This window comes from Mustela erminea, chromosome 16, assembly GCF_009829155.1.
Source record: "Mustela erminea isolate mMusErm1 chromosome 16, mMusErm1.Pri, whole genome shotgun sequence".
NCBI lineage: Eukaryota > Metazoa > Chordata > Mammalia > Carnivora > Mustelidae > Mustela > Mustela erminea.
In genome coordinates this window covers 50,340,720-50,354,798 of record NC_045629.1, presented here as the reverse complement: position 1 = coordinate 50,354,798, position 14,079 = coordinate 50,340,720, and the positions used below count along the sequence as shown (strand labels likewise).

Genomic DNA, 14,079 nt, shown 5'->3' with positions numbered 1-14,079 from the left:
TCAAATGCATGTTTCTCTACACTAAATTCTAGAAGCCTCAATTATCTGGGATGTAAAAGGTTTTTGATTTGTTTTTAGGGAAAATGGAGCTGATAGTATCCTGGATCTTGGATTATTAGACTCCTCAGAAAAGGTACAGGTAAGAGATGTTCTGTACATGAGCTAATAAACAGCACTTGGAACTCCCAATTTAGCACAGCCTGAATTAAGCTTTAATTTTAGAGATGTCATGAATTTCTTAGTGCTTAACTCAAGGAAGAAGTGAGTGCAAAGATGCAGAGAAAATGAGACCTGTGGAGAGGCAGTAAGGAAGGCTTTTTTAGTTCCCCAAACACTTCAGTGCCAGTCATGGTAGAGCAGACCCAATACAATCTTACCTCTTTTACTAATTACAACTAAAAACTGAACAAAATGTGAAAGGAACTGCCTGAGTATTCCGAAAAGTAGATAGTAGCACACAGACCATAGAAGGCAGTCAAATTGATTAACAGGTAGCATGGCATTGTTTTAGGGTAGAGAGGAAGGCTGATCTCGTTAACTCCGGTCTTAGTTGGAAAATAGAGAAGGCTTTGAGAACTGAGCTGTAGTATTGTCCAGGTCCCACACTATCTATGGTGCAAATGCAGGGCAGACCCAAAAAATAAAAGGCTTTGAAAATCTGTTTTTGGAACCATTGTGCACAGATGGTGACACTTCCAATCTGAATCTAACCAGAGTGATTGCCTGCTAAACCCCAAAACATCAGCATTCTCCCTATCATTTTAACAAGACCCAGAGTTCACAGCTTAATATTCAAAAGGCCAGGATACACTCCAAAATTACTCAATATACAAAGAACCAGACAAGACCCACTAGTTCTCCTGGGAAAAGAACCAGTAGATGCTAACTTTAAGATGACCTACTTGTTGGAATTATCAAAGACTTTATCTCATATTCTAGGAGATGGGGGTATCTTTATCTGATAGAATAGGAGATAAAGTTAAGCACTAGTGAACTGAATGAAAGAGGTTCATAGCAGAGAAATAGAAACTGTAAAAGAGAACCAAGGGAAAAGCTTAGAATTAGAAGTACAACGTCTAGGGATGCCTGGGTGGCTAAGCTTTTGGCTTAGGTCATGGTCCCAGAGCCCTGGGATCAACTCCTGCACTGGGCTCCCTGCTCAGCGAGGAGCCTGCTTCCCCTGCTGCATGCTCTCTCTCTCCCTCAAATAAATAAATAAAATCTTTAAGAAAAATGTTACAAAAGTACAACTTTTCTAAAAGAAAAAAATTCAGTAGATAGGTCAGTAGCTCAATGAAGAGGATAGGAAAGTGTCAGTTTGAAGACAGAAATTATCTAAAGAACAGAGAGAAGATTTTGAACAAAGGAACTTCAGGAATCTGTGGGACCATAATGAAAGATCAGACATCCGTGTCATTGAAAGCGCTTGGAAGAAGAGGAAAGACTAGTACAGGAGAATATTTGAAGAAATAGCAGCCAAGAACTTCCCACATTTGGTACCAAGATTTATAGATTCAAGGTGGTCAATGAACCCTAAATAGGAAAACTATGTCTATATGTATTATAATTGAGTTGCTGTAAAACTAAGCAAAGAACAGTGCTTTACATATAGAGAAACTGTGATTTGAAAGACAGTGGATTTCTCATCAGAAAGGTATGAGCCAGAAGACAGTGGTTCATCATTCTTATATCCAGCAAAAGTATCTTTAAGGAATTAGGGTGAAAGAAGCTACCAGTTTCATTAGTGATTTTAAATGGACAGAGAATTTAAAGATTTAATAGGTATGAGCTTTATATAAGTATCACAGTTCTGAAAAGATGAATTAAAAAATTTACATTTAAATATAAACATTGCTTTACCTACCTGACTTCCCTTTGAGTGATTTTAGACAACTGGTTCATATGTTTTGTTTTTAAAATCAGTCTTGGTGGGACGCCTGGGTGGCTCAGTTGGTTGGGCGGCTGCCTTCGGCTCAGGTCATGATCCCAGCGTCCTGGGATCGAGTCCCACATCGGGCTCCTTGCTCGGCAGGGAGCCTGCTTCTCCCTCTGCCTCTAGCCTGCCACTCTGTCTGCCTGTGCTTGCGCTCTGTATCTCTCTCTCTCTAACAAATAAATAAAAATCTTAAAAAAAAAAAATAATCAGTCTTGGGGTGTGCCTGAGTGACTCAGTTGGTAAAGTGTCCAACTCTTGATTTTTGCTCAGGTCATGGTCTCAGGTCCTGAGATTGAGCCCTGCATCAGGCTTCACACACAGTGCAAACTCTGCTTGTCCCTCTCTCTCCCTACCCCCCTTGTATGCATGTGTGCTCTCTCTCAAATAAATAAAAGCTTAAAAAAAAAACAAAAAAACAAAACTTGGGACTTAACCTGATACTTTATTATTAGGAAAACCGAAAGCGTCATGGCTCTAGTCGAAGTGTTGTAGATATGGATTTAGACGATACAGACGATGGTGACGATAATGCCCCTTTGTTTTACCAACCTGGAAAAAGAGGATTTTATACTCCAAGGCCTGGCAAAAACACAGAAGCAAGGTTGAATTGTTTCAGAAACATTGGCAGGTAAAATAACGCTAATCTTAAATTTTTTAACAATTTCAGTTTGAGATTTTCTAAAACAATCGTTTTTAAAATGTGTATATGTTCTTCATACTGATTAGAAATGAGGCTGTAGAATTCTCAAAATACTGTGTGTATATTATGTATGTATGTGTGGGGTTATATGTGTTTTAGAATTACTTTCAAATTTAAATATATTTCCCTGTTTTTATTTTTAGGATTCTTGGACTATGTCTGTTACAGAATGAACTATGTCCTATTACATTGAATAGACATGTAATTAAAGTGTTGCTTGGTAGGAAAGTAAGTGATTTTAATGAACCTAACTGCTTTTACAATTGCAAAATTTTCCTTTTATAGCCATTATAAAGCATTTTCAAACATTTAATGACATGGGAAAAAATAATCTCAATACATGCAGGAATGGGTGACACTGGTGGGTTTGGGGGTGTCTGACAGACCTGGATCTTGATGCAGACAAATCCCCTCACACCTATGGCATATTTTCCCATTTGCAAAATGGTAAAACTGTAGTGCCTGGTAAGTGCTTAATAGATTTTAACTATTACTATTTGTTCAAACAGGTGGTAGAAGTAGAAGTAGTATTTTATTGAAAAGAGTGTTGTTGGCTTCAAAAATATATGTAAGATGTGCAGGAGGGAGAGGGGACAAAAGAATGTGAGAAAATACAGCACAGCATGCTTAATATTTCTCTCTGAGTGGTAGAATTAGCATAATTTCTTTATTGCTTTGAAGTCTGCCTACACATTCTTTTTATATGGGGAGGGGGAGACCACATCCTTTAAAATCTATGTGTAATACTAATTATGCAACTTCTGATTTAAAACACAACTGCCAGTGTTCCTAAAGGTATTAAAAAGAAATTACTTGACACAAAACAATGAAATATTGTAGTCTTTTCCAGCAATTTATATCATGCAAATGATATGAATTCACATTGTTCAAACCCACAGATGAATAGTTTTCTATTCATATCATATAAATGTGTGTGTACATTTGTATGCATGTACACATGTAATGATGTAAACTCTGACTCTATTGAATTCTTAAAGTATTCCAGCAAAAATGTTCTTGTGCAAAGAAGAACTGGATTTAAAGCTCAGCCACAGCTCAGAAATGTTGATGCATTGAGCCTTTTTAACACGGTTTGGGGAGAAGATGGAATCAAATAGACTCAAGTTTAACCCAATGATATGACCTTCAATAAGTTACTGAATTCCCTTGAGCATCAGATTCGTCATCTAGAATAATCTATATTTTTTTATTATAATCAAGACTAAATAGGATGTATATACTAAGGACCCGCTGCTCAGCATAATCACTGTTTAATAATAAGTGCAGGTTTTTGCAAATTGTTTTGGAACTTAATTCCTCCACTATTGGCTTTAAATTATTTTCAAAATATATCTTACTGTATTTTGAAAGTTAATTATCAGAGTCAAAGATTAACATTTTACCTCTTCAAATCAATTATATTTAGTGGAATATTCTTTATATCTTCAAATTAAATAAAATTCAGTAAAGATATTTCATAATTGTTTCATATGATTACTTTCTTAGGTCAATTGGCATGATTTTGCTTTTTTTGATCCTGTGATGTATGAGAGTTTACGGCAACTTATCCTCGCTTCTCAGAGTTCAGATGCTGATGCTGTTTTCTCTGCAATGGATTTGGCATTTGCAATTGACTTGTGTAAAGAAGAGGGTGGAGGACAGGTAAAGCAAACATATAATTTTCTGATTCTGGCAAGATAATTTGGTTAGTTTGTTTTGCTTCTATAGAAACAATTTAGATGGGGACAGAACAAGAGACACACAAAAACATACAGAGAAAAACCACAGTACATATCTGGACAGGTACCCAGAGATGGAGAGTTAATGAGACAGACCGAAAGGTAGAAGATTTTTTGTACCTTTTTTTTTTTTTCATCTCTTAGATACTTGTCAGATACAGAATTATCTTCCTTTTTTAAACTTTTTTTTTTTTTTTTTTTAAGTTTTAGAGACAGTAGAGGGTAGGCAGAGGGAAAGAGAAACTCTTAAATAGACTCTGCGCACTAAGTGCAGAGCCAGACACAGGGCTCGATCTGACTACCCTGAGATCACTTTTAAATACCTATGTTAAATTTTTTTACAGGTTGAACTTATTCCTAATGGTGTAAATATACCAGTGACTCCCCAGAATGTGTATGAGTATGTGCGGAAATATGCAGAACATAGAATGTTGGTAGTTGCAGAACAGCCGTTACACGTGAGTACTTTCTAGAAAGTGTTGTTTGATCTGATGAGGCTCTTTGTGTCTTCATGTGTGGTAAACTAGTTCAGAGTATATTCAGCTTGCCTACCAAAGGTTAAAACTTTTAAACCGAATTAATTTATGCACAATGTAAATTATACCTGGCTCCAGACCAAGCACTCTTTTTTCAGTAAAACTATTTGGAAAAACCATGTAATCATCCGAAAGTCAATTTGGTGAGTAAAGTTCAGAAAGGATTCTTGTGGAACTGAAATGACTACTGCTTTAGGGTCCTTTGACCGCCCATGTCTAGGTGACCAACTAGAAGGATTCCAAGGAAATTATAGTCATGGCTTATTATAGCAAAAGGACTCAGCAAAGGAAAAAGTACATGAGACCAAGTCTGGAGGAATGTAGGTGTGCAGCCTTCTGAAGTTCTCTCAGGCTGTGGGGCTGTCACAGAGAACATACTTCTTTCCTTCAGCAGTGAATTATAGAAACACATGTACAGTGTTTGTGCTTAGAGAAGCCTGCTTAAGAGTTGCAACCTAGGTTTTTCGTCGTTGTCGTCTTCTTTTTTTTTTTTTTTTCTGGAGGCCAGTCCTGTAAGCATTTTCTCCCTATGCATCCAGCCATGAATACTGAAATTCATACTCTTAGAGGAAATTCATCATAAATCACACTGTTCGCACAAGTAGTCTAGGCAGCTAATGCAGCAGGTTCACTGCTCCAGGCATTCAGAATAGCTGTATCAGTAAAGCCAAGTTTCCAGATGCCAGCCAAGGATCCCAGTGAGGGCTTCTAAAGGGCAGCATCAGGCCTGCTGTGTTTGTCAAAAAGATTTTGTTTGCTAAAAAGATAGAGCATGCAGAGGGCGAAGCAGGCTCCCCACTGAGCAAGAAGCCCATTGGCGCAACTCCAACCCAGGACCCTGGGATCATGACCTAAGCCAAAGGCAAATACTCAACCGACTGAGCCACCCAGGTGTCCCTTGTCAAGTGTTCTAATTCCTGTGCTGCAAATAATCGTGCAGGTTCTGAAGTCATACTGTCAGGATTCAAGTCATGGCTATAACACTCTTTAATATTATATGACATTAGCAAACTACTTAAGTGCTTTGTGCCTTGGCTCCCTTCTTTGCAAAATAAGGATAAAATTAAATGCATTAATAATGTAAGGTGCATAGAACAGTTCTTGGCACATTGTAATTGCTCAGTAAGGTTCTGGATTTCAGATTTGTGTTTATCATTATGATACCTTTCATAGGATGTGACAGGATAGCATGTCTGACACATTGAAGATATTTTTACTTAAAGACTAGCTTTTTATTAACATAATTAAATTATGGTCAGTTAAATCCTGTAAAACAATACTATTTCACTTTCGAACCTGTAGCCTGTTCATGCTGCCTTTTTTTCCCCCTCTGCCTCTTTTGAATCTATTTCAAAATACAGAATTTAATTTTTCTTTCTGGCTTAAAATGAGATCTAGTATTCTTAGTCTGAAATTAGATATTGGGCTTTAACAGTAATGCTACATGGAAAATACAGTACCGAGACTAATAAAAAGGTAATTTTTAAAATATTCTATAGGCAATGAGGAAAGGTCTACTGGATGTGCTTCCAAAAAATTCATTAGAGGATTTAACAGCAGAAGATTTTAGGCTTTTGGTAAATGGCTGTGGTGAAGTTAATGTGCAGATGTTGATCAGTTTCACCTCTTTCAATGATGAATCAGGTATGAAATTTTTGAATGTTTTAAGGAATAAAATAGATGTATTTATGGGGCTTAGAAATGCTATGTTACTCAGATGTTTAAAAGTTTTTTGCCTACATTTTTAAGATAAACTTGGACTAGCCTTAGCATTAGGTTATTCTTAATTCTTCTACTTTTTCTAGGTTTTAAAGAATATATGGTTTAGTATAAATACAAGTAAAAATTCTTTGTGGTGAGCAGCTACATAAAAGAAGTTTTATGTAGTAAGAAAAAATAATCCATGTGACAATTCTATTGGCGTTTCCCAATTAATTTCTCTTAGACTTTCTAATTAAAGAATTTGTATGGTGTTTGCTTTGTAGAACCGGCCCCAAAGCTCACTTACAAAGATGTAACAACACACAAACACACGGAGAATCTAGAGAGAATAACAACAGGTAGTGATAATCCTCCTAGAATAACATTTATCTTCAGGGCCTGATTTGTTGCATCTCTGTTTTCAAAGTCCTAAGAATAGAATTTTAGCTGTGACTATACAATAAAACACTGGAAGCTCCAAGAAAGTCCTTATGAGAGGATTCCAGGTATAGGTCATAATTACTGTGTACATGAAGGTACCAGTTTTTCCCCTTTTACATTTTGCAGAGTTATTTGGATAAATTCTCTTTTTTTTTCCTTTGTGCTCGGCAACGTATAGATTCATTGTATAATAGTTTTTGTGCTACCTTTTTTTTTTTTTTGAAGATTTTATTTATTTATTTATTTGATAGAGATCACAAGTAGGCAGAGAGAGAGAGAGAGAGGAGGAAGCAGGCTCCCTGCTGAGCAGAGAGCCTGATGTGGGGCTCGATCCCAGGACCCTAGGATCATGACCTGAGCCAAAGGCAGAGGCTGTAACCCAATGAGCCACCCAGACGCCCCTGTGCTACTTTTTAATACAGTTTTCAGTACTTGTAAGATAAGAATTTGTCTCATTTACAAACCAAAAACCTAAGAGGGGAAAATAAATATCTAAAGCCCCTCCAAATTTAATCCTCAGATAAGCAGCATCAGCATCATCTAGAAGATTTTTAGGAATGCAGAATCTCCATTCCTTTCCTTTCTCCCCGTAGACCTAGTAGATGAGAATCTGCATTTTAGAAAGATCCCCCAAGTGATTTGTAAACTCATTAAAATTTTGAAGTCCTGATTTTAGTTCATGAGAAGAATCATGAATTACAGATGGGATTAAAGCTATATGATTATCATTTTTGAGGCTGGTAGTCCATTTTTCTTGGTCATCTTAAGTCAGGATTGACTAATGAATAGGTTTTACATTATGCAAATGGTCCTAATTCTATTAGGAATTAGACCTCTGATCCTAGATAACATTTCAGTTTTAAGCTATTTTTATAAGAGGCAGTATTTTAAAATAACAATGGATACAGTATACTGACTGGATTTATACTCTTCATTCTTAGGAGAAAATGCTGAGAAGCTCTTGCAATTCAAGCGTTGGTTCTGGTCAATAGTAGAGAAGATGAGCATGACTGAACGACAAGATCTTGTAAGTCAAAAATTTCACGAAGTTTGTAGAAGAAATGAAATTCTATAATGCTGTGTATGGTAGCCTTTTAAGTTTGCAAACAGTGGTTGATCATTTTAATTTTGGCTAAGGAAATCAGAAATATAAGGCAGTTTTAGTTTTTCTACTCTAGAACTGAAAATCTGAAGTATTAATAAAGCCTGTAAACAGAGTAAAACGCATTTAGCTATTGCTATACTGTTTTTAGTCCCGGAAGATAATACCAGTTAATTGTTGAGACAGGTTTCATTTTCCCTATAGTGCTTATATATGCTGGCTACACCTTTCATATACCTTAATCCTTTTGACCAGTGGCAAGTCTTCGCAAAATTTTTGAATAATATCTTGATTGCTTTGTGTGTACTTGGAATAACATAGCTTGTGGTATGTGGGTATTACATCTATGATTTCAATCTTATCTACTAATTAGAATCATAAACTAGATAATATAAACTTTAGTCACTGTGAAAAGTTTACCAGGTCAATGGAATCTATATCCACCCTTTAGTATAAAACCAAATCAACCTGTCCATTAGTCTTGAAAGGCATTCTTAACCTGGAAAATCCTAGATATCCTTTCTACTCCTATTCCTTAATGGTTCCCTGAAAAATTTTTCCTGTCAAAGCAGCCTTAGTTCTCAGTAACTAAAACCAGACTACTTGTGGAATATATAAAAATGATCCAATTTCTAGAAATATCCTCCAGTTTTATTTGAGAGGGAAAATAGTTCTGTGGGAAAACATGAAACTTGGGGAGTTTCCCCTTTACTTTTAACTGAGTTACTAACTTATTTTTGGGGGGGGGGTGGTTCTGCATTTAGGACTCTCTAATTTTTACATGATCCCAGGAGCCTTCCAGTATTTCTGTTCTGTAGGGAGACAGTTCTATTGCTAATCCTGTCTGTTGGTTCTATTCTTGGTTTTAGCTACTGTGGTAATAATTTCCACTGAGGTCGTTCCATAGGTAGATTCCATATACTTGGTTCCGTGCAGCTTTCCCTGTCTTTTGGATCCTGAAGTCTCTGCCAGTGCTAATACTGTATCTATCCTTTTTTGTTTCATTGTTAGGGTTCTACCACCTGTGGTCAGTTTTTGATTCAGGTCCTTGTTTCTTTAAGAAAGGGGCCATATCGGTTCTGTAAGATGTACCAAAAACAAATGATTGGCTATAAATTCGAAGGTTTTAATGGACTATTTTTTAATCCCCTAGTTGTAATGTTCTGTTTTTAAACGAGTAAATTCTCAGTTCTATCAATCAAGTTAAATTTCACTGCAGTTTCTTCCTTCTACTGGAAGATAAATTTGCTATTCAGTTTTTGAAATGAAAGAAAGAAGATCTCCCTTTGGAAAGGGCCTCAGAATTTTCTATGGACAGCTTTAATTTGTGAAAGTCACTTCTCTATTTGTAGGGCTTAAGTAGTATATCAGGGGGTCTTTTCCCTCTTCTCTTTTGGGAAGAGTGCTTCACAGTTGTTGGTTTTATCCTGATGTGTCTGAGGATAAGAACGGGAAGGACATAAGAGACTATTCAGAGCATACTGAAAATTATAGGGTATTTGGGGCTTTTGGGTAAGACTACATAAGTTTATTCCCCTCCTAGTTACAGTTTACTAGTAAAAGTTCTGAAAAGTCTTCTACTATATTTCTCTTCTTCCAACTTTTGGGATGTCCAGCAGTGGTAGTTCTATCTACCCTGGCTAATCATACTCCTCTTTGGAGAAACACTTTGTTTGTTCTTTATGTGTAAAATGAGTGGATTGGACCAGCTTTATCTTTAGAGCATCTTTTATAAAATTCTTTGAAGAGACACTTAGCAGGGATTCTTTTTCTGCCTCCTCCTATGGAAGTTCGAGATTTCACGTAAAACAATTTTTCAGGAAAGCGGAATACAGTCGACCCTTGAATGATGTGAGGGTTAAGGGCACCAGCTTACTATGTAGTTGAAAATCTGAGTATGACTTTTGACTCCCCCCAAAACTTGACTAATAGCCTGCTATTGATCAGAAGCCTACCAGTAACAAGAGTCCATTACACATATTTTATATATGTATTATTTCTAACTGTATTCTTAAAGTACACTAAAAAAAAACTGTTAAGAAAACCATAAGGAAAATATATTTATAGTCCTATATGTGGTGATTTGTTAAAAAAATTTTGCATGTGGGGTACCTGTATGCAACTCCTGATCTTGGGATTGTGACTTTGATCCCCACATTGGGTGTAGAGATTACTTTAAAAAAAAAAAATCCACATGTGAGTGGACTCATGTAGTTCAAACCCATGTTGTTCAAGGGTCAACTGTACTTCATTTAGGTTTTCTAGTCACTTTGGGATATTGGCTATATTTGTATTTTTAGTTGTGCATTTTGGAATGCATTAGATTTAAAAAGCCTTACCTTTAAGTAATAGGAACTGGGCAATGTAAGAATGTAATGTGTGTATGTATGTATAGATCAGTGAGGAATGATAAAAAGTACAGAAGTTAACATTTATCTTATTTACACAATGTCACACAAAATAGATGTGTAGTAAAACTCATTGTTAATAGGCTTATTGCATGGATTTTATGTACAGTAGATACTCCCCAACACTTTAATAAAATTATTTCTGAATCATAATATAGCACTGAAAATATGCTGGTAGATAAAATGCAAAACAACTTTTTTGATAATCTGTGTGAATTTTATTTTTTTTAATTTTTAAAAAGATTTTTATTTATTAGAGAAATCACAAGTAGGCAGAGAGGCAGGCGGGGCGGGGGGGGAAGCAGGCTCCCCGCTGAGCAGAGAGTCAGATGTGGGGCTTGATCCCAGGACCCTGAAACCATGACCTGAGCCAAAAGCAGAGGCTTAACCCACTGAGCCACCCAGGTGGCCCAATAATCTGTGTGAATTTTAAAACTTTTTTGGAGATCTTGTGCCCTGTTTCCCCTAAAAGATATTTTAAAAGCCACTGGAAAGGCCCAAGATAAATTGAGGCCCTTGAAACAGTCAGTTTTCTATATACCTGACACTTTTTACTTTTCTGACCCTGAACCTTTTCAGTATAAGAAATAAATTTAAAACCCAGTACAAAATAATATCCCTCTTTAGGTTTTAACATAAGAACGGGGCTCTCTGTATATATTGCCAGAATTAATGTTAATCTGTTAAAAGCCAAAATTGTAATTATTATATTCCTGTTTAGGTTTACTTTTGGACCTCTAGCCCATCATTACCAGCCAGTGAAGAAGGATTCCAGCCTATGCCCTCAATCACAATAAGACCACCAGATGACCAACATCTTCCTACTGCAAACACTTGTATTTCTCGACTTTACGTCCCACTCTATTCCTCTAAACAGATTCTCAAACAGAAGTTGCTACTCGCCATTAAGACCAAGAATTTTGGTTTTGTGTAGAGTATAAAAAGTGTGTATTGCTGTGTAATATTACTAGCTAATTTTGTAGATTTTTTTCCATTTGTCTATAAAAGTTTATGGAAGTTAATGCTGTCACACCCCCCTGGTGGTACCTTAAAGAGATTAAATGCAAACATTCCTTGCTGAGTTTGTAGCTTAAAAGGCCTGAGGAGCACTAGCAACATTTGACTGATGGTTTGCTAGTCGACAACTTCTGGGTCTAACCCCAGCCAAAGATGACAGCAGAACAACATAATTTACACTGTGATTTATCTTTTTGCTGAGGGGAAAAATGTAAAATGTTCTGAAAATTCACTGCTGCCTTTGTGGAAAGTGTTTCAGCAAAGGTTCTTGTATAGAGGGAATAGGGAATTTCAAAAATAAAAAATTAAGTATGTTCTGTGTTTTCATTTTAACTTTTTTTATGGTGTTTAATTTGTGGTTGGCTGCAATTGTGTATCATGTATATGGAACTTGTAAAAAGTTCTGGACATTCAGATCTTAGAGATGAAATCACTTTTACCTATGAAAACCACTTATTGCGGTTTATTTTAGCTGCATTGAGCTCTAGGATATTAAATGATATCACTAATATTTTGCATGTAATTTGTTCATTTGAGTAAGGGCACTTTTTTGTACATATGATGGGGCCAATGCACAGTACTTTATCACAATCAGTTTTTTTTTCTTTGTATCCCTATTTCAATGAGCAGTCAGTCAGGAGGTTACTGCACTTCAGTTCTAATTAGACATTTGTACTAAGGTATTTCAGTTATGTAAACTCAGCCTGGGCACTTTCTGATAACTGTAAAATGTTTTATAAGATCATGATTATTGAAGATACATTTTGGAAAATTTTAAATGTTCGTGAGCAGCTTAACTACTTTTGTATCTAGCCTTTTTTAAGTATCTTGTTACATTTACTTTTTTAAATAAAGAAATTACAGAAGAAATGTCAAGTAATATTGAAGAAACAATAGTTTTTATTTATGTAGTTGTACATTTTTAAACTAAGGGTAATACACCAACATGGTTATGTGCATAAGAATTTTTGATTTAAAGAACTGAAAAGTTTATATACACATGGACTATAAGAAAGAGAAGAAAATCAGTCCACATTTTACAGTTAGCAGAGAATCCTGAATGGCACTGGCCAGGCCACCTTTTCTTTTTACAAATAAGGGACATGAAGTGTGACCCTTACTTGGCATAGGAAGTTAATTCACTTATACTTAGTAACTAAGTGACAGGTTCTTTTTTGATGACCCATTAATTATGTAGCCTAGGACCAATATCTAAATTTTGTGGTTTTAGTAGCTTTATTCAATGGCATAAGGAACACGGTTTTCTCACTAAGTCTTCAAAAAGTGACAGACTAGTCACTTTACATATTGAAAATGAGAAAAATTCTCTGAAATCTCTACCTTTCAATTCCTTTAAGAGGACTCCTGGCCTTTGGGATGTTTTCATATTCAAAGGCGCTATGCTTTTATTATATAACTTCCTGCAGAAGACTGAACCATGTGATATTCTCAGCCCTGCTGACACAATAAATATTAAAACTAAAATGATAGTAGTGAAACTCATTGTATTACTTAAAAGTTACACAACATGCTGTATTAGATTTGTGTAAATTAACCAAAGGTTATTTTACAAAGTAAGACATTGGTTTTTAGGTCTAAATGCTATTTCTGAATAAATGAAATAGTAATTAGATTAAGAGCTAATTATCATCAATGTGTCTGAAAGAAAATTTATATATCACCTTAACTTCTGTATGCACATGATGGGATTGATAAAATATTAAATGAAAACAAACTAGATATGATTAGGACATTTGAAACCCTAATTGTGAACTTATTTTTAATAGTTATTGAAAGAATGAAAATATTTAAAATAATGCACAATGTCTTAAGTCTTCCTAAATCAAGATTTTGGTTAAAATGCTTTTAGGACTATTAAAAGCAGAGTGAGTTTTTTTTTTTTTTTTTAAAGTAAAGCATAAAATGGTTCTAAATGGAAAATAAAGTCATGTAAAATAAAGTTCTCTTTTGGTCTTGTTTAGTGATTAAATCTAATAGAATTGAAAACAAATTTAGGAAGAGAAGACCAAGAATGAACTTTACCAAGGGGTTTTCAAAGTTTTACTACTTTTACCCTTTCCCCCCACCTAAACCTTCTGAGTATCTTGACTATATAGTATTATAGCTTACTGAGACAGACTTGAGGTTTTTAATAGTATGATATCATCATTTAATATTTGCCCCTGAACATTTCTCTTCTAAAGATGATTGTTTCTGCCTGTTTAAAGGTAGCCAGTGATTTCCAGGTCTGAACCCAAAACAGATCTTTCCCTGAGGTAGTTGTTCTCATTGCTACTCTATGCATAAGATTCCCTTGTAGAGCTTTTTAGTACAGATTTCCTAATCTTTGCCCATTCTTCCAATCACATTCTGATTCAGTAAGTCTTCAGTGGAGTACAGAAATCTTTATTCCTAAAACAGCATCCTAGGTGATTCTGAAACAATGCCCAAAGAACGTTCTTTTTCACTAATGGAAATCCCTTTGTTGTCCTTAGAGCC

The 14,079-nt window shown here is 35.6% G+C and overlaps 1 protein-coding gene across 1 annotated transcript in view; it reads left to right on the top strand.

Annotated features, from left to right (window-relative positions):
• UBR5 (ubiquitin protein ligase E3 component n-recognin 5) overlaps positions 1-11,913 on the top strand; it is a 137,220-nt gene extending 125,307 nt beyond the window's left edge. The window contains 8 exon segments of the mRNA XM_032316474.1: positions 79-139; positions 2,389-2,564; positions 2,780-2,864; positions 4,143-4,298; positions 4,720-4,833; positions 6,411-6,555; positions 7,995-8,080; positions 11,285-11,913. Coding sequence (XP_032172365.1) covers positions 79-139; positions 2,389-2,564; positions 2,780-2,864; positions 4,143-4,298; positions 4,720-4,833; positions 6,411-6,555; positions 7,995-8,080; positions 11,285-11,497 — 1,036 coding nt within the window. The 3' untranslated portion in view covers positions 11,498-11,913.
• The last annotated feature ends 2,166 nt before the right edge of the window (positions 11,914-14,079 follow it).